The 21844-nt window shown below is 38.3% G+C and overlaps 1 protein-coding gene across 1 annotated transcript in view; it reads right to left on the reverse strand.

Annotated features, from left to right (window-relative positions):
- Dnah8 (dynein axonemal heavy chain 8) overlaps window positions 1-21844 on the reverse strand; it is a 295657-nt gene that overhangs the window by 60867 nt on the left and 212946 nt on the right. The window contains exons 80-82 of the mRNA XM_046450645.2: window positions 13297-13415; window positions 11120-11322; window positions 262-335 (exon numbers count right to left, since the gene is read on the reverse strand). Of these exons, the coding sequence (XP_046306601.2) occupies window positions 262-335; window positions 11120-11322; window positions 13297-13415 (396 nt within the window). The remainder of the gene's footprint in view (window positions 1-261; window positions 336-11119; window positions 11323-13296; window positions 13416-21844) is intronic.

The following is a 21844-nucleotide window of genomic DNA, read 5'->3' on the forward strand; positions in this document are numbered from 1 at the left end:
ATAGGGCTGGGGATGTGGCTCAGTGGTTGAGTGCCCCTGAGTTCAATCAATCCCCATTACCCAAATAAATAAATGGAACAAGCTTTCCATGAACTGTCAGGAGGAAACTAGCTTGAGGTTAAAATTTACAATAAAATTCATATAAATGCATAAATCAAAAATAAGTGTTGAGCACCACAGGAATGATGCTCTCCACCTCTGTAGACCAGATGGACAGAGGCAAACAGCAAAGAGGCTGCAATAGTAGTCCCTGTTACATACCTGCTGCATTGACATCTGGACAAGCTTCCGAGCATGTATTTCTTGTCCTTGCCCCATTGAGATAGTTCTACACTCTGTAATATAAGGGAAGGTGCACACAATGTAAATTATATACAGGATTGGGTTGAAAAATTAATTTCTGAATGGCCACAGTCTCCCTCCCTCTATCACTTCTAGGAAAAGGCTCTGCCATTCAAATAGGCTTGGCCTTGGGTTGTGTTGATTAGAGGAAATGCACAGAGCAGAGAACTGGAGACACCACCTGGAAATGGTGGGTGTGAGGAGAGCAAGCAGAAGTGTGTTCATGTGCCTATGTGTACGCATGTGTGTGTGTGTAATGAAATAGAGTTGAGAGTCCAGAAATAAATACTCAAGACCTTTCAGTTATGGGAAAGGACAGTATTTTTAACAAATGTTGCTAGGAAACCTGATATGACCTTGCAAAAGAATGAAATTTGACCGTCACAGCACAACATACACAAAAATTAAAGCAAAGTGCATCAGAGATGCCAATTTAAACACTAATAAAACTATAAAATCTTTAGAAGAAAATACAGGAATAAGTCTTTGTGACCCTGGATTGGATGAAAAGTTTTTCTAAATACAACACTTAAAACAGGCATCAAAAGAGAAAATAGACAAACTGGACTCGATCAAAATTCAAAATTTTTGTGCCTCAGTGGACCTCATCAAAGAGCAGCCCAGGAAATGGGAGAAAATTCTTACAAATCATACGTCTGATAAGGGTACCCAGAATCTACAAAGGACTCTTAAAACTCAACAGAAAGAGTCTAACAACCCAATTCAAAAATGGGCTGAGGATTTGACTAGACAATTCTCCAAAGAAGATACAAAAATGGCCAATTGGCACATGAAAAGATATTCAACATAAATAAAAATAAATAAATAAATAAAAGGGGGGCAGGGAATAGCAAGTGCTGGTAAGGATCTGGAAAATTTATAATATCTATATTGCTAGTGAGTATGTAATGTAGCTACTTTGAAGAACTATCCAGCAGCATTTCAAAAAGCAAAAAAATAGGGTGACCATATGACCCAGCAAGTGTACTCTAAAGGATGCACCCCCAAAACCTGAAAATTTTTGCACACACAAAAACTTGGACAAGAGGGTTCAAGCAGCATTATTCATACTGGCCAAAAAGTGGAAATAATTCAAATGCTCACTTACTGACGAATGGATAAAGAAAATGTGATCCACACGTACATTGGCCTATTAATCAGCCATGAAAAGGAACGGAGCCGTGACACATACTACAATGTGGATGAGCCTTGAAAACATTATGCTAATTAAAAAAGACAGACAGGGAAGGCTGCATAGTCTCTGATTATATTTTCTCTTTCTTTTCTTTTCTTTTTTTTTGACTTTTCATTTCTATGCAAGTAATATATGTTCACAGTGAAAGGCTTGGAAAGTACAGGAGAATATAAAGAAGGAAATAAAAATCAACAGTATTCTTCATTGTAGTCCTTTAATGCACAATCCCCTTCATTTCAAAATTCAAAGACCTCTGCAAACTGGAAGTTTTGTCACCAAATCATTTTGGTGGCAAAAGCTGACCTGAACTGATGTGAGCCTATGTATCACCTTCACTTTTCCCTTTCTAAATATTTATGCTTTTATCTGAAATATATAATATTAATATTCCTTTTCTAAAAGCTGGGAAATTCTGCTTTCTGAAACACGTTTGGCCCCAAGAGTTTTGAACAAGAGATTATGGACCTATTGATTTGAAAAGTTTTATACATATATTTTATATGTAATCTATGTCTACACATTGCATATACATTACATAGAGTTTATATCTTACCTTTAACAGTGTGTTATAAATATGTCATTACCATTAAATATTATTGGAATATAGTTTCTAACACCAGAACAGCGTCCAATCATGATGAAGCATCCTTGTTCATTCAACTGCTCTCCTTTCATATATTTAGAATATTTAACATTTTTCAATATTATTAATGGTATGAGGTCAAACATCTTTTAATATAAATCATTATGCATGTCTCTCATGCTCTTAGGAGGATTTAATGCATGTGGAAGAGTGTGCACAAAATATGCAAACTTTCTAAAGACTTGTGATAGGGATAAATAAGTGTCTCCCACTGGCATGGGGAGCTATAATTCCTAGGCCACACATTCCCATTCTCGCTTGTGTTGTGGTGCTTTTGGCATAGAGAGGTTTACAAACTTAATCCACTCATGTTATCTACATCATTTATCTGGTTTGGGACTCTGGTATCATGATTAAGGAAATTTTAGAAGTCAATAGTATATAAATAATTCATATATTCTTTTTCTTCTTTTATAGCATAATTTAAAGCACTTAATATCCTAATCAGCCTACAATTTACTCTGGAATTCAATATGTAAAATGATTATTTTTTCTAACATTAGCCTGCTCTGTCCATGCTGCTAGTTGGCTAATCCTTTTTCCTCTGCTGACTTGAAAGGTGAATCTTATAATATACTAAACTATCCTACATATTAGTCTAATTTGAAGGCTCTCATTTTGCTCTGCTGATTTGTGTATCTACCCTGAGCCAGTTACACACTGCTTACTTATTGCCATTTGATAAACCTTTTAGAATCTGGCCATGCTGGCTTCTTTGTCTTTTCAAGATTTCTTGGCTCATCTTGCCTGTTTATAGTTTTCGGTGATCAAAGATCTCCCTGCTGTTCAATTAGAGGGGAAGGTGCTGTTTGAATTTCAATTAGACTTGCATTCAATCTATAGACTAATCTACAGTATATTGACATCTTTACAATATTGAATCTTTGTTCTGGGAATGTGGTTGAACCCTCCATTTATTTGAATTAACTTTTATGTCACTAAGAAAGTTTTATAGTTTTCTTCAAATGGGTATTTTTAAAATTATTTCTCCATTTTATTTTTATTGCTATAGTTAATAGGATTTTTACATTTTATTTTACAAGAAAGCATCATTGATTTTTTATATGTATTTATTTTGTGACAAGTCACCTTACTGAACTACCCTATTAAGTCTAATAGTCTTTTTGTTGATTCATTTGTGTTTCTTAGTTAGACAATTACATTGTCTGAGAATAATGATGGTTTTTGTTCCTCCTTCCCAGTAGTTACATCTGTTATTTATTATTCTTACAATACATTAGCTATATCTTTCACATTGATGCTAAATAACGTTGGCAAGAATAGACATCTTATGCCTGACTTTCATGGTTATGTCTCAAGTCACCACAGGGAGAGCGCGTAGGCTTGCAGTACCCATTTATCATCACATCAGTAAAATTTTTGTGTTCCTTCTTTTCAAAAGTCACATATAAAATGTGGAATTTTTATAAAATAAATTTAAAGCATCTATCAAGTAATATTATAGCTTAAGGAAAAGTCATTTTTCATTGTGATGAAATTTCCTCTCTCCTCCTTCTCCTCCTCCTCCTCCTCCTTTCTTCTCAGTGCTGGGGATGGGATCCAGGACTTTGTGCATGCTAGGCAAGAACTCTACCACTGAGTTACATCCCAGCCCATGATGAGATTTCTTACTCCAGAATCTTTCTCATATTTACAATGCATTCCCACTTAGTTCAAAACAGATTGTCATTGCATGTTATTATTTCTTTTTATTTGTTCTAATTAGTTATACATGACAGCAGAATGCATTTCAATTCATAGTACACAAATGGAACACAGTTTTTCATTTCTCTGGTTGTATACAAAATAGAATCACACCATTTGTGTCATCATATATGTACCTAGGTCATGATATCCATCTCATCTTTCCTACCCCCATACCCCCTCCTTTCCCTTCCTCCCCTTTGCCCTATCCAAAGTTCCTCTATTCCTCCCATGCTCCCACAGCCCATTATGGATCAACATCCAGTTGTCAGAGAAAACATCCAGTCTTTGGTGTTTTCAGATTGGCTTTCTTCACTTAGCATGATATTCTCCAGTTCCATCCATTTACCTGCAAATACCATGATTTTATTCCCTTTTAGCTGAGTAATATTCCATTGTGTATATATACCACAGTTTCTTTTTCCATTCATCTATTAAAGGGCATTTATGTTGGTTCTACAATTTAGCTATTGTGAATTGTGCTGCTATAAACATTGATGTAGCTGTGTTCCTGTAGTATGCTATTTTTAAGTCCTTTGAGTATAGCCTGAGGAGTGGGATAGCTGGGTCAAATGGTGGTTCCATTCCAAGTTTTCCAAGGATTCTCCATACTGCTTTCCAGATTGGTTGCACCAATTAGCAGTCCCACCAGCAATATATGAGTGCTTTTTCCCCCACATCCTCGCCAACACTTATTGTTGCTTGTATTCTTGATAACTGCCATTCTGACTGGAGTGAGATGAAATCTTAGAGTAGTTTTGATTTGCATTTCTCTAATTGCTAGAGACGTTGAACATTTTTTTCATATATTTGTTGATCGATTGTATATCTTCTTCTGAGAAGTGTCTATTCAGTTTCTTAGCCCATTTTATTGATTGGGTTATTTGGAGTTTTTTGGTGTTAAGATTTTTGAGTTCTTTATATATCCTGGATATTAGATATTATCTATCTAGATATTATCTATCTGATGTGCATGTGGTAAAAATTTGTTCCCATTCTGTAGGCTCTCTCTTCACCTCACTGATTGTTTCTTTTGCTGAGAAGAAGCTTCTCAGTTTGAATCTATCCCATTTATTGATTCTTTTCATTTCTTGTATTATAGGAGTCTTATTAAGGAAGTTGGGGCCTAATCCAACATGATGCAGCCTACTTTTTCTTCTATTAGAAGCAGGGTCTATGGTCTAATTCTCAGGTCCTTGACCCACTTTGAGTTGAGTTTTGTGCATGGTGAGAAATAAGGACTTACTTTCATTTTGATGAAAATGGATTTCCAGTTTAGCCAGCATTTCTCTAATTGCTAGAGAAATTTGTTGAAGAAGCTTCTTTTCTCCAATATATGTTTTGGTGCCTTTGTCTGGTATGAGATGACTGTATTTACGTGGGTTTGTCTCTGTATCCTCTATTCTGTACCATTGGTCTACATGTGTATTTTGGTGCCAATACCATGCTGTTGTGTTACTATTGCTCCGTAGTATAGTTTAAGGTCTGGTATTGTGATGCCACCTGCTTCCCTCTTCTTGCTTTGGCTATTCTGGGTCTCTTATTTTTCCAAATGAATTTCATCATTGCTTTTTCTATTTCTATGAGAATGTTACTGGGATTTTTATTGGAATTGCATTAAATCTGTATAGTGCTTTTGGTAGTATGGTCATTTTGACAATATTAATTCTGCATATCCAAGAACAAGGGATATTCTTCCATCTTCTAGGGTCTTCTTTTAACTTATTCTTTAGCATTTTATAGTTTTCATTTTGTAGAGGTCTTTCACCTCTTTTGTTAGGTTGATTCACAAGTATTTTATTTTTATTTATTTATTATTTAGGTGTGAGGGGGGCACCAGGGATTGAACCCAGGGGCACTCAGCCACTGAGCCACATCCCCAGCCCTATTTTGTATTTTATTTAGAGACAGGGTCTCACTGAGTTGCTTAGTACCTCATCATTGCTGAGGCTGGCTTTGAACTTGAGATCTTCCTTTTTAGCCTCCCTCATCGCTGAGATTATAGGTGTGCACCACTAAGCCCAGCTCCAAGTATTTTAATTTTTTGAGGCTACTGGAAATGGGGTAGTTTTCCTCATTTCTATTTCAGAGGATTCATCACTGATGTACAGAAATGCATTTGACTTATGGGTATTTATTTTATATCTGCTACTTTGCTGAATTCATTTTTCAGTTCTAGAAGTTTTCTGGTGGAATTTTTTGGATCCTCTAAGTATAGAATCATGTCATCAACAAATAATGATTGTTTGAGTTCTTCTTTTCCTATTCAAATCTCTTTAAATTCTTTCATCTAATTGCTCTGGCTAGAGTTTCAAGGACTGTGTTAAATAGAAGTGGTGAAAGAGGGCATCCCTGTTTTGTTCCGGTTTTTAGAGGAAATAATTTTTCTCCATTTAGAATGATGTTGGCCTTGGGCTTAGCATAAATAGATTTTGCAATGTTGAGATATGTTCCTCTTATCCCTAGTTTTTCTAGTATTTTGAACATGAAGGAGTGCTGCATTTTGTTGATTGCTTTTTTCTGCATCTACTGAGATGATCATAATTCTTATCTTTAAGTCTACTGATGTGATGTATTACATTTATTGATTTCTGTATGTTGAACCAGCCTTGCATCCCTGGGATGAACCCCACTTGATCGTGGTGCAGTATATTTTAAATATGTTTTTGTATTTTATTTTCCAGAATTTTATTGAGAATTTTTGCATCTATGTTCATTGGAGATATTGGTCTGAAGTTTTCTTTCCTTGGTGTGTCTTTGCCTGGTTATGGAATCAGGGTCATACTGGCCTCATAGAATGAGTTTGGAAGGGTTCCCTCTTTGTCTGTTTCATGGAATAATTTGAGTAGTATTGGTATTAGTTCTTCTTTTAAGGTCTTGTAGAACTCAGCTGTCCTGGGCTTTTCTTGGTTGGTAGGCTTTTGATGGAGTCTTCTATTTCATTGCTTGAAATTGATCTACTTAACTTGTGTATATCATCCTGATTCAGTTTGGGTAAACCATATGACTCTAGAAATTTGTCAATGTCTTCAATATTTTCTATTTTATTGGAGTATAAATTTTCAAAATAGTTTCTAATTATCTTCTGTATTTCAGTAGTGTCTGTCGTGAGATTTCCTTTTTTATCATGGCCCTTAGTAATTTGAGTTTTCTCCCTCCTCTTTGTTAGCATGGCTAAGGGTTTATCAATTTAATTTTTTTCAAAGAACAAGATTTCATTTTGTCAAATTTTTCAATTGCTTCTTTTGTTTCAACTTCATTGATTTCAGCTCTGATTTTAATTATTTCCTGTCTTCTGCTGCTTTTGGTGTTGATTTGTTCTTCTTTTTCTAGGGCTTTGAGATGAACTATTAGGTCATTTACTTATTGACTTTTTCTTCCTTTAAGGAATGAACTTTCTTCTTAGTACTGCCTTCATAGTGTCCCAGAAATTTTAATGTGTTGTATCAGTGTTCTCATTCACCTCTAAGAACCTTTTAATCTCCTCTCTGATGTCTTCTGCCATCCATTGTTTATTCAATAGCATATTATATAGTCTCCAGGTTTTGGAGTAGCTTCTTTTTGTTCATCATGAAAGGTTTTTATTTCCTCATCAAATCTAAAGCTTAATTTTGCTGTAAGGTTCTTGGTTGGCATTCATTTTCTTTCACAGCTTGGTATATATATTATTCCAGCATCTTCTGGCTTTGAGGGTCTGGATTGAGAAATCTGCAGAGATCCTAATTGGTTCCCCGCTATATGTAATCTGCATGTTATTTTTAATGTCCCACTGAATTATTCTTGCTTGTAGTTAAGATTTTTACATATATCTATATATATATATGTATGTATATATGTGAATATATATATATTTTTAAGTTGTTGATGGATGTTTATTTTATCCATTTATTTATATGTGATGCTGAGAATTGAACCCAGTGCCTCACACATGCTAGGCAAGCTCTATACCACTGAGCCACAACCTCAGCCCTAACATTTATATTTTGATAAATGGAATCAATCTGTGGTTTTCTTTCCTCTATGCAATTACTATCTTGCTTGATGTTGTGATGTCAAGATAATTAATACTAATAAAGGGGAAAACATATCTTTTTTTTTTGTATTTTCCAGAAGAAAATATAGTATGTGAAAGTCCTTAAAAGTTTTAGGTCTTATTAAAAAATTATTCAAGCCAAGAGAGAATTTGCTACGGTCATACTTTTTTTTTTTAATTGTTAGCAGGCCTTTATTTAATTTATTTATATACAGTGTTGAGGATCAAACCCAGTGCCTTACCTATGCTAGGCAAGCACTCTACCACTGAGCCACAACCCCAACCCCCAAGCTGTGGTCATACTTTTAAAACTTCTAATTTTTCTAGCCTTGATTATTAGTCTACTCAGGGTTTTCTACCTTCTCAGAGAAAATTATGTAAATTTTTATCTTTCTACAAACTTGTTATTTTGAGATTTTCTAACTTATGATAATCATACCATTCTCTTATTATTCAAAATGTTCATGTTTGAACATTGTAAACATTAAAAAATTAAACATGTAGAATCTGCACATGTTGTTATACATATTTCCAATTCCTAATTTGTATATTTGTGAGTTTGGTTTTCAAACCAAATTCAAATGCATCTTCCCTCTGGGAGGCCCTTTCTCCCTCACCTGGGCTCCCAGTAGGGCTCTCAAGCCAAATGCACCAGCTTTGTGTGGAATTATCTACTCTGACTCCCTCACTGCAAAGTCTGACCAGCAGCTGAGAGTCATAATCAGAAGTTTTCCTCCTCCTCTTTTCCTAGAAAAACTTACTTGTTTCTGTCCTATCCTCAAGTCTGTCAGATAACTGATTAATTCACCCAGCAAAATAAGTGAGAGGGAATGAAAGAGAAAGGCCACTGAGACCACCAAAGTAGGACTCTGATGTCCCAAGGCAAGTCCTGCATCAGATCTGTCACCAGCTAGCTCTGGCCCGTTCCTCAAGACCTTGGTTTCCCCAGCTGCAAAACAGGGGAGTTGGGTTTCCAGATCCTACAGTCTTACTCACCTCGAGTGTTCTATGCTTACCTACTAAAATGTTAACAGTTGAGACTAGGTTAATATGTTATCTTTGGAACTTTTAACCCAAAGCAGCAAACAGCATGAGACCCCCTAACATTGCTGAAAATGATTTGACAATAGAGTTCTTTATAAAATTCATTGCGTCCCGAGTATTAAAATTAAATCTGCTTTGTTTCAGTATCCTACAAAGTAGCCAAGAGAAGCCTGAACTTTTTCTGTAAATATCAATGTAGTACCAAGCAAAGGAAATCACCAAATTGCCAAGCAAAGCAGCATCGTGAACAAAAGATGACAGCACAAGTCTGATTTGCTATATTTGTTTAATGTCCTAGTTGGAAGATCTTCCAAAGGAGACCTTGAATTTCTTGATTCCATTCTTAAAATTAGACAACAGCATTATTTCAAGGTAACATCTGAAATAGCAACTCTAGCGGAACACTTGCTTCTTGCAGCCACTGAGTTCCTCCCCAAGAAGTGTCCACCACCCCAGCTCCATATAGTTTCTGCTATGAACCTGTCTCTACAGCAACAGTTCACTGATTGGCCCAGAAAGAAGAACAAGACCAAAGCTAAGCCAATGAGTTCCTTCCCTGGATATTGAGACTTGGGACCAAGAGAGTAAGGGAAGTTTCCCTGATAATATTAAATATTATGAGCATATAAGCAGTGAAGCCTACAAGACACCAGAGGCCATGAGTTCTGCTACACAGAAGAGAACAGTTTGCAGCAACAGAGAAAAAAAAAGGGCACATATTTGCTGAGAGAAGTTGGGCATAGAAGCAGCTGGGTAAAGATCCACAGAGAGTTAGATCCAACAGAGTTGCAAACTAGAGGGCTACAAGAGGCATCGCACAGCCCAATTCAGACAGCTGGTGTGCTATAGTAAATCCCAGAGCAAAAGAACCTACATTAAAGATGCCTAATGAACAACTGCCAGTAGAACTTGGAAACACTTTGCATTGAGCACCAGTGTTCCAACAGAAGAAAGGACCCATCTGAACAGTTCCACATAGAACACAGGACAGCGCACCAACAATGAACAGAGAAGAGTCAATATGAGTAAGGGGAAGTGAATGCTGACCATGCTGCCATAAACTAATGCTCTAGTGCAGAGGGACATGTGGCCAGTACCTGGACATGACTGAATCAATTTCCTATTATGTGCTCATTGACTAAATAACAAATTCAACATAAGTTCTATTCCAAAGGGTAGGTTTTGGTGGCTCATAATCAATCACTTTTACAATCTTGATAAAGACTAGAATAAATGAATTCTACAAGTGTAGTTACTGAGGTGGAAATCTGAAAGGTCCTGAATGGCGATGCCAACAACCATCAGATTTTCAGAGTCTGAAGAAAAGGAGTCAGAAGTCCCTCTTATAGGATGGCTCAGGCCTATCAAGATGTTCTTGTGTGTCCCTGTGTTTAGTCCTGCTGATTCCACCACAACTCAGACAATTATCACTGCTTGCTCTGCCTCCTCTCCCTGGAGAGATTTTCCTCCTGTCTCCCACTGTTTCACTGGCAAGTTTCTTAAACTTAAAAAAAAAAAAACTTTTTTTTCAAAATATCAACAATGTGATGCTTTCCCAGATGATCCAAGGAGATGTGCATCCTGCAATCAGCCATCTCCAGGAAACTCTAGTTTCAGCAGATGTCACATCATCTATGATCGTGTTTACGTGTCTGCCTGTCCCAGCTGCCTCAGGCCCCTGTCTCCTCTCCTGAAATCTAGCACAGGGCCTGTCCTAACCATTACTGAAGTGTGAATGAATGAATCCCTAATTACTATACATCACAATGATCGTTATAGTTTTTCAGTTTGTGACAAAATCCCCATGAGTGTAATTTCATACAGACATGGCAATCACACAGACTTCGGCTCCTGGTGTTGATTCTTGCTAATCTTCTTCCATGCAGTACAGCCATTTGCTTACATTGTAAACGCAAAACAAAAAAACATCAAAAAACCCAGCATTTGGTGTACAGGTGTTTTCTTACCTACCCAGAGACACCTGTATCTTATCCTTACTCTGGAAATTATCAAGAAGTGACAGAAGAAGCAGCTTAATATTTTTCTCCAAATCAATTTTACAGGTACATTTCTAAGAATCAATTATGAAATTACGGTAGGCAAAATTCAGAGCAAAAATACGCAAGTTTTGCCAAATTTCATAGATCTCTAATCATACCCAGCTTCAGCTTCTTGGCCAAGGCATCAATTTGAATGGTAGGGTCAGAGCCCATGGACAGGAAACAGATCAGAGGTGTCCGTGTGTCGCTTTCTTCCCAAGTTTTCTCCAGATTCAAGATAACTGGTTCTGTGTACTTCTCCTCCAAGGAATCTGCAATATACTTTCTGGCTTGAAAAACAGTACGGTCTGGGCACCAGGACCTAGAAATGAACACAAGTCAGATGTAATAAATTCAGCGTATTCATTTTTTATCCTATTTAATTCTGGGCACATAAAGAACACATATTTAATTAGCCACAGGACAATAAGCTCATTCTCCCTTCTGCAGGTCTGTGTAAAAGGGATGGCAATGTTCCCTATCCCTGGATGAACACAAATTTAATCACGTGGCTTGGTGCCAGGCATTGGCAAGGATTGGGCAGCGATGATAAAACCAGTGTCCTCTGCCAATATACCTGTGATGGGGGACGACCTGCCACACACTCTGACGCCCCTGGTCCTCAGAGGGAGAATCCTTGGGACAAAGGTGTCAAAAGTTAGTGGATGAGCAAGCATTTATGTTATACCATTTGTGTACCGTTGTAGGTTATACACAGAGACACATCAAACAAATATCATGTGACATTTGATATTTTAGATCACAGACCAGCTCTAAAAATTCTTATTTGATAGTAGATTATACTATTCATTTAAAATAGATCTAATTTTTGGCACAATCACTTTAGAAAGCAGTATGGAGATTCCTCAGAAAACTTGGAATGGAACCACCATTTGACCCAGTTATCCCACTCCTCAGCATGTATCCAAAGGATTTAAAATCAGCATATTACAGTAACACAGCCACATTGATGTTTATAGCAGCTCAATTCACAATAGCTAAGCTATGGAATCAACCTAGATGCCCTTCAACAGATAAATGGATAAAGAAAATGTGATATATATATATATATATATATATATATATATATATACAATTGAATGTTATTCACCCATAAAAAAGAGTAAGTTTACGACTTTTGCTGGTAAATGGATGGATTTGGAGACTCATGCTAAGTTATAAGCCAATCCCCCCCCAAAACAAAGGCCGAATGTTCTCTTTTATATGCGGATGCTGACACACAATAAGATGGGGGAGGGAAGCATAGAAGTTCATTGGATTAGACAAAGGGGAATGAAGGGTAGGGAGGGGGGATGGGAATAGGAAGGACAGTGGAATGAATCAGACACAACTTTCCTATGTTCATATATGAATACACCACAGTGAATCTCACCATTGTGTACATGCAGAAGAATGTGATCCTAATTAGAATAAGTTATACTCTATGTATGTATAATGTATATGTATAATATATCATATACATTCTACTCTCATGTACATCTAAAAAGAATAAAAAAGAAAAAAATATAAACCTAATTTTACAATAGGTAAAAAACACATTTGTTCCAACAAAAATAAGTAGCACTTTCATACTCTGTAGACTCGGAGGTGATCCTTGTTGCCGTTCTCATCACTGTTACCAGCACAACAAAACCTGGGAAACAACTTTTTCCAAGGGCAAGCTCAGGCATACAACCCCACCATTTTACCTCATTCACTAGTCATGCACACGTGCACGCGTGCACACACACACACACACACACACACACTGATTTTTCAAATTTGCAAAGTCTCCTGGAGCTACGAGATGTTGAGGAAATGTGAAAAGTAAGCAGGGAGGGGAACACTCTCCTTAACCTCCATTTCAAACTTTTGCTTCCATTTTAGTAGCCAAAATAGTATAATAGTCTTGGATTCTTCCCTCAAGTAAATTCAATTTCAGTGTATAAACTAATTGCCTTATAACTTTGTAAGTTCTATTTTTATAAAGAAGTCATTTCAACACTGAATGATTCACTTGTCAGTAATTGAACAAAGTGAATAATAAAATCATTATTTTCTTTTTTCCTATCATTAATACATTGTCAAACTGTGCATGTCACCCCCCTGCCACCATTACCAATATGTTCTGCTGGTGAAGGAATTTGGAGAATTGCCTTCCAAAATCACAGTTTGGAGACATGTGCATTTCTTATAAAAGCCATGGGGGACACGGTGAAGTCAGCTCGCTGAAGTACAATCTGTAATTTAAGGACATGACAGTGGTGCTTCTGGGTCTGAGAATACCTCTTCTTACCTGATAAGTAACAGCTTGTGGCAGGTATCTAGGGAATCATTATATCCATCAGGGATAATTTCCTCCTCTGGGGAATCTTTATCAAACCAGCTTTTCCACCCCTTCTCATTGCGAGCTATCTAAAAGAAACAAGCCAAGAAGTTAGACAGGAAGTCCAGTGGCAGGACTGTGCCGGAGGCTCTGACCCACCTCCGGGGGCATTCTTTACAGGAACCTAGTTTTTCAGACAAAACAACACATTTCATATTTTTCATCAGAATCAATGACCTGAATAATGTCAATGTGGTCTAACCCTCTTTCAGTTTCCCCCATTGCTGAGAGCCACGGCCGAGTCTGTATGGCCCCTGGCATTTTGCCAACAGTATTGATTGACAGGCGAGGCATTACTATCCGCCTCTGTGGCAACTTTTGAGTTCTCGAACTATTTTGGAGTTCTCATGGGGATTTCCGGGGATTCCCCGAGAGTTCCCATTGGTTGGGGAAGTGCAGGAGGAGGGATTTCTGGGAGAGATATTTCCGGCTGGGGGTTCCTGGACAAGAGGCGTGGCATTCGGGAGGATTCCCTGGGAGCTGTGTGAAGTGTTTTCCTGCAGTTCAAAAATAAAGTTTGTTCCTGCTTCAGTGGCTCGTGATTTGTGCCCAGCCAGACTGCGGCAATTGGCGGCCTGTGCGGGGAACGTCTGAAGCTTCGGGGTAAGTGAAATTGCTTGCCCCTAAGGGAAGGCGAGAGAATGGGCGACCATTTTAAAAAACAATGTGTTCTTGTTTTGATTTGTTTTGTGTTTGTTTCAAGCTGCCTATCCCTAGAATTTTCTCAGGCAGATTGGGAAAAATGGTTGGCTCAAGGTTTGAAGTTGTTCGCCCCTGAGGAAGAGATAGAAATAGACCACAAATGCACATGTCAAGAAAATAGGAAAATTGATACAACGATTTTTTGTTCCGTTTTTGTTTCATTCTGTTTTGGTTTTGTTTTGTGTTACCTTATTGGGTTGCGTTATCTTTATAACAGATTAGAAATTAGTAAAAAACAAACTGAAAGAGTGTTAAGTAAATTGTTAGAGGTTCAGACCATGGAGAAAGACATTTTAGATCAAGCAAAAGAGAAGGTCTCTCAAGCTAGTCAGACAGAGGAAGAAAATTTAAAGGAAGAAAGCTTAGAGGAGAAACAGCTATTAGGGAAAAAGCTACAACAGGAGGCTGCTACTAACACTGTTCTATCACCAGAGGGCGTAATTCAACCAACAGCTCCCCCTATGGAGATAGCTGAGTGGCCCTCAACCCCCATAGTTGATAGATGGGATCCTGAGACAGGACCTCAAAGATTAGCATGCCCTGTACTTGAGCAGGCAGGAGGGCAGCGAATTCACCGTGCTTTAGATTTCAAAACAGTGAAGCAGTTAAAGGAGGCTGTAACAACCTATGGTCCTCAAGCACCATTCACTGTAAGCATGGTCGAATCTATTAACAACTTGAACATGACGCCAGCAGATTGGGCTAGTATGTGTAAATCTGTGCTAAATGGAGGACAATATTTGTTATGGAAGGTTGCCAATGAGGAATTTTACAGGGAGACAGCTAGGCAAAATGCAGCAGCCGGTTACCCTCAAAGAAATCTAGATATGTTGTTAGGAAAAGGACCTTATGAGGGTCAATGGCAACAAATTGAATATGATCCTGGCATATACACACAAATTGCTGTAGATGCGGTTAGGGCATGGAAAACTTTACAGGGGCATGGAGATTTACAAGGTCAATTATCTAAGGTAATACAAGGAGCTAATGAACCTTACGCTGAATTTGTAGATAGGCTTATTCAAGCAGCTTCCAGAATTTTTGGGGATACAGAACAAGCAATGCCATTTATAAAACAACTGGCTTATGACCAAGCAAATCGTTGCTGCAGAGAGGTCATTAGACCATGGAGACATGAAGATTTAAACACATATATTAAATTATGTAGAGACATTAATGAACAAGGACAAGTCTTGGCAGCAGTACAACAGGCTTTAGAAGCCAGGCCAAAAACATGCTACAATTATGAACAAACAGGACATTTTAAAAGGAGTTGCCCCATAGGAGGAGGGTTTAACAAAGCTAGGTATCAAAAGAATAGAATACCGGGTATTTTCCAACGATGCCGTAGAGGGAGACATTGGGCTAGTGAATGCCGTTCTCAAACCACCATAGAGGGTACTCCGTTATCAAAAAATGGACAAGGACCAGGTGTTTACCCACGATATCATGGAGAAAGGCATAGGGCTCCATTGCCAAAAAACGGACAGGGGGGCCCAATGCTCCGGGGCCCAAGACCACAAATGTACGGGGCACTGGAGGAACCCAGAAACACCATGGAGGAACCCAGCAACACCATCAGGGTAGTGCTCAGGACACATTATCCATCAGATCTCTCATCAGACGAACCAGAGGGAGCGCAGGGTTGGACATCTGCGCCTCCACCAGAGCAGTACTAACTCCAGAGATGGGAGTTGAAATCATTCCCAAAGGAGTAAAAGGACCTCTTCCCCAAGGAACAGTAGGCTTATTGTTAGGACACAGTTCTTCTACGCTAAAAGGACTTATGATAAGTCCCGGGGTAATTGATCCCGATTATGAAGGTGAAATAAAAATTATAGCTAGTTCTCCAAGAGGTATATCAGTAATTTCACCAGGAGATAGAATAGCACAGTTACTAATAATACCCAGCCTACATGATAAATTTTCCAGTAGTAGTATAGAAAGAGGTTCCAGGGGATTAGGCTCCACAGGTGTAGATTGAGCTATGCTGTCTTTGAATTTAGATTCTCTCCCAATGCTAAAACTAAATATTCAAGGACATGAATTTAATGGACTACTGGATACAGGTGCAGACCTTAGCATCATATCTCGTTAAGAATGGCCAAAACATTGGCCGTTACAACAAGCCACTCAAACGCTTCGAGGCCTAGGAGTGGCAACTAATCCCCATAGAAGTGCAATGGTATTAGATTGGAAGGATCCTGAAGGATGTGAAGGAACTATACAGCCATATGTATTGGATCATCTTCCTATAAATTTATGGGGACGAGATGTCCTAGATCAATTAGGTTTGACATTAACAAATAACATCAATCCAAATGCGCCCACTATTAGGGCTAGACAAGGTTTCAGGAAAGAAAAAAGATTAGGAGAACAAGAACAAGGTTTAGCAGCACCAATTCAAATAGATCAAGGAATAAATAGACATGGACTGGGTTTTCAGAAGGGGTCACTGAAGCAATAAAAATTACTTGGAAATCGGATAGACCAGTATGGGTTCCTCAGTGGCCCCTGACTAAAGAAAAGATACAAGCAGCCCATGACCTGGTCAAACAACAATTAGCGGAGGGATATATACAACCTTCCGTATCTCCTTACAATACTCCCATTTTTGTCATTAAAAAGAAATCTGGTAAATGGAGATTATTGCAAGATTTAAGAGCCATTAATAATGAGATGGTTATTATGGGGCCTGCTCAATCGGGGATTCCTCAATTGTCTGCTTTGCCAAAAACCTGGTACATTTTAGCTATAGATATTAAAGATTGTTTTTTTTCAATTCCAATTCATCCTGAGGATAGTCCACGTTTTGCATTTACTATCCCTGCACTGAATCATGAAGGTCCTGATCAGAGATATGAATGGAAAGTACTCCCTCAAGGGATGGCTAACAGCCCAACTATGTGTCAAATTTATGTTAACAAAGCAATCCAGCCACTTAGAAATCAAAATCCTAAACTACAAATATTTCACTATATGGATGATGTATTGTTAGCACACAAAGATAAAAACACATTGCTAGAATGTTATGCCACACTTACAAATTATTAAAAAATTATAATCTAGAGATAGCAATAGATAAAGTACAATTAAATTTTCCAATTAATTATTTAGGAGTTCTATTATCCTCAATCATGGTCCGTCCACCAAAAATTCAAATACGAGTAGATCAACTCAAATCACTTAACGACTTTTAAAAGTTATTAGGAGACATAAATTGGATAAGGCCTTATCTAGGCATACCAACAGGAGAGTTGGGACCTTTATTTGATATCCTAAAAGGTCCATCAGATCCAAATTCACCCCGCATGTTAACGCCTGAAGCAAGAAAGGCATTAAAAATTATTGAAACATATATGAAAAATATGCATTTGGATAGAATTGATATAAGTTTGCCTTTATTATTTATTGTAATACCAACAAAAAATATTCCTACAGGAGTATTTTGGCAAGAAGGTCCATTATTGTGGATACATTTATCTTATTCTCCTAACACTATTCTTACTAGGTATCCTGAGGCTGTAGGACAATTAATACTCAAAGGAATAAAAGCAGCAAAGGGAGTGTTTGGAATTTCTCCCAATAAAATTATTACTCCATATACTATGGATCAAATTGATGAGTTAGCTAATGAGTTAAATACTTGGGCAATAATCATGTGTAAATCTAATGTTTCATTTGATAATCACTTACCATCTAATCCTTTGTTGTCTTTTTGGTCTTCGCATCCTGTAGTTTTTCCAAAAATGACAAGAAAAACCCCTATCATGAATGCTCCAAATGTATTCACTGATGGGTCAAATAATGGTACAGCAGTGGTAGTTACCCCTGATCAAACTTTTACATTTTTAGTACCCAAACAATCAGCTCAAAAGGTAGAGCTTAATGCAGTTTTACAAGCTTTTGTGATGTTTAAAGATTCTGTATTTAATTTATTTTCTGATAGTCAGTATATAGTTAATGCTATAGTATCCCTTGAAGATGCTGGTAGGATTTCCCCTTCCTCTACTGTTTTCTCTTTGTTTTCTGCTATACAAAGTCTAATCTGGGACAGAAAAGATCCATTCTTTATAGGACATATCAGAGCACATACAGGATTGCCTGGAGCCCTTAGTTTGGGCAACGATTTAGCAGATAAAACTACACATGACATACATATTTTCTCTACACTAGAAGAAGCTACAAATTTTCATAAAAGGTTCCATGTCAATGCTAATACTTTACAAAAGTGTTTTAAAATAACTAAGGAACAAGCTAGACAAATAATAAAACAATGTCAAAATTGTGTGACCTTTTTACCACAAGTTAATCTTGGAGTCAATCCTAGAGGACTGATACCTAACCATATTTGGCAGATGGACGTCACACACTTGCCAGAATTTGGAAAATTAAAATATTTGCATGTTACAGTTGATAGTTCTTCCGGATTTTTGATGGGCTCCCTTCATTCCGGAGAAAAAACTAAAGATGTTATAGCTCATTGCTTACAAAATTTTGCCACTGTGGGCGTTCCAAAACAGTTAAAAACAGATAATGGTCCTGGTTGTACTTCTACCTCTTTTAAACAATTTTGCTCATCATTTGGCATGACTCATATAACAGGAATCCCATACAATCCTCAGGGACAAGGCATAGTTGAAAGAGCTCATCAAACTATTAAAATGTACTTACTAAAGCAAAAAGAGGGAATTGGAAAGGGGTATATATCACCCAAAGATAAACTTAAAATAACCCTTTTTACTCTAAACTTTTTAAATTTGGATTCATCAGGGCTTAGTCCTGCGGAAAGGCATATGTGTTCAAAAAATGTACATAAGCCTAAGGTACTTTGGAAGGATATTCTAACAGGACAATGGAAAGGTCCTGACCCAGTGATTGTCTGGAGTCGGGGTTCTGTTTGTGTGTTTCCACAGGGAGAACAACAGCCGACTTGGATTCCAGAGAAACTAACCAAAGCGAATTCTACGGACCAAAAAACAAAACAAAACAAAACAAAAGGTGATTTGACTCAAATCCATAACAGCTGATATCCAGAGCTCCAGTTTGGCTATTCTTACATCTGTGACAGTGATTAACCAGGATGCTTTTTTCAATATTTATTTTATTATTTGCCTTTTCCCACATCATAAAGTTCTATTTTATTTTTGAGCTCATACAGACCTAGGTTAATGTTTTTCTGATCAGTTTTATTTTTTGACTGTGGAGTTTTTAAACATTGCAATGGAGATTTCACCTAGGTAAAGCTACAAGGCCTTTACTATTGTCTTATGTGTTGTATGTTATGTGTGCACACTTCTGTTTTGTGTTGTATGTCTGTATGTGCGTATGTCCATATATCATATATGAGGAGCGCTCATGAATAAATGGATCCAAATTATTTTTATTCACGTGATTTTAATGGTTTAATTTAGATTGGGTAAACAGCTGTTGAAAATTGTTTTAATATGTGAACAAATAAGGAGGTTAACAGATCTGTTTGTTTACTTTCACCTTACCTTTTCATTATATTTAATAATTCTGTTCAGGATAATGTAAATTTTTCAAAAAATTGTTTTCTTAGTGCCTGTTGGAATGTTACATAATTTTTTTCTTAGCATCATTGCCAGAATTCCTATCTTCATCCCAGTGCCGGTGAAGACAAAGATAAAACCAAACTACAGCTTCTTTGATAGTTATCACAACAAACTGTATAAACTGATGCATCAATGAATAATAACTCAACAAGTAATGCTCAATCAAGGAGTCGATTTACTTTGGGAGGAAATGGACATATTGACAGATTCCTCTGCTTTGAAATGCTTGCAGAACTTGCCTGGACTATGTATCACTTGTATGCATTGTGAACTATCTGTTGGTGCAGCGAATTGTGGTAGTGCTGGAGTATTTTTGCTGATGGTGTCACCGGTGGTACAATTTTTCAAAGGAGCCCTCAATTGGCTTAGTGTCATGGCATTTTGCATCCTCCTCCCTTCTACTAGTGATGGTCTAAAATTTGGGGGCCAACAGAGGTGAAGCAAAGAACCTCACCCCCCCACTGGCACCAAGGCCAAATTTGGGGTCCAACAGAGGTGAGGCAAAGAACATCACCCCCCCACTGGTGCAAAGGCCTATCCACAAGTATGGCTGTATGCTGGACCGGTAGTCAGTGACGGGTATGATCCAATTGCAGTGGTACCAACCTAAGACAGGAGGCTGACGCCTAGAGGTCAGTTCATCCTATGACGGGTAAGGACCATATGTTGAATTGGACTACCTAACAGGCACGGTCCCTAAGCCACATTGCTTGTTGTTTAATTAAACAAAAAGGGGGAGATGCTGAGAGCCACGGCCGAGTCTGTATGGCCCCTGGCATTTTGCCAACAGTATTGATTGACAGGCGAGGTATTACTATCCGCTTCTGTGGCAACCTTTGAGTTCTCACACTATTTTGGAGTTCTCGTGGGGATTTCCGGGGATTCCCCGAGAGTTCCCATTGGTTGGGGAAGTGCAGGAGGAGGGATTTCCGGGAGAGATATTTCCGGCTGGGGGTTCCTGGACAAGCGGCATGGCATTCGGGAGGATTCCCCGGGAGCTGTGTGAAGTGTTTTCCTGCAGTTCAAAAATAAAGTTTGTTCCTGCTTCAGTGGCTCGTGATTTGTGCCCAGCCAGACTGCGGCACCCCATTATTTTTCTACATGATTCACTAGAATTAGGATCATGTACCAATTATACAAAATGGCTGGAAAAGAAGAAATAGAGATCAAGGTTCCTCAATTTTGCTATTATTGCTATTTTGGAGGGGGTGATTCTTTACTGTGGGGCTATCCTGGCCATCGTAAAATGGTCAGCGGCATCCCTGGTCTCCACCCACCAGGTACCAGTAGCATCCTTCCAGACATTGCCAAATGCCCCTGGGGAGCGGCACAAAGTTGCCTTCAGTTGAAAACTACTGATACAGACCATTCTGAGAACTAAACCTCTGAATGTTGACTTCTGATTAAAAATAGCAGTAGGTGGGGCTGGGGTTGCAGTTCAGTGGCAGAGCACTTGCCTAGCATGTGTGAGGCACTGGGTTCCATTCTCAGCACCACATATAAATAAAATATAGGTCCATTGACAACTAAAAAAATGTCAGTAAGTGTCAAAAATCAAAACTTCTGTGATTCTCAGGTGATCCCGCACTGTGAGGCCTTACACCTAGAACTGGCAGAAGTCTCTCCAGGAGCTGGTCTCAAGCAAGCATTCTTCTGGAAGCCTGGAGAGGACCTCAGGTTTTCAGAGGCATTAAAAGGTGCTTCCTGCAGCCCAATTGCTGCCAGAACTAATTACAAAAACTGTCGATTGGTGAGTCTGCCATTACTCCTCAGTCACAATAGGGTGAATTCTTCAGACGGTGTTGGTAAGCACTTTTAAAAACTCCATGGTAAGCAATAGCAGCAAACTGCAAACCCTCATGTCACAGATACTACTGCGGGGTGGACTTTCACTTCTGTTATCTCCACTTTTTATTGAGGCATAACAGAGGTTAAAAACTGCCCAAGGTCACGGGTTGTGTGAACAATGCATCCTTTAGGATACAGACAGGGTGTAAATCATTAACAAAACAGTTTGCTCTGAAGTTTGGTTGCATTGACTTTGTCCCTAGGGCACTAGGAGATGGAGGGGGACCTCTGAAATGTTTCGCAGCCTCTGTCTTTCTCCTGAAGACTGCAGCGGCTCTCCCAGGTTGACTGCCCTCAAAGCATTTGTCCACATGCTGCTTGGAGGGCTTGGG

This window comes from Marmota monax, unplaced genomic scaffold, assembly GCF_021218885.2.
Source record: "Marmota monax isolate L192 unplaced genomic scaffold, Marmota_monax_Labrador192_F-V1.1 WCK01_AAM20220418_F8-fsc00127, whole genome shotgun sequence".
NCBI classification, from domain to species: domain Eukaryota; kingdom Metazoa; phylum Chordata; class Mammalia; order Rodentia; family Sciuridae; genus Marmota; species Marmota monax.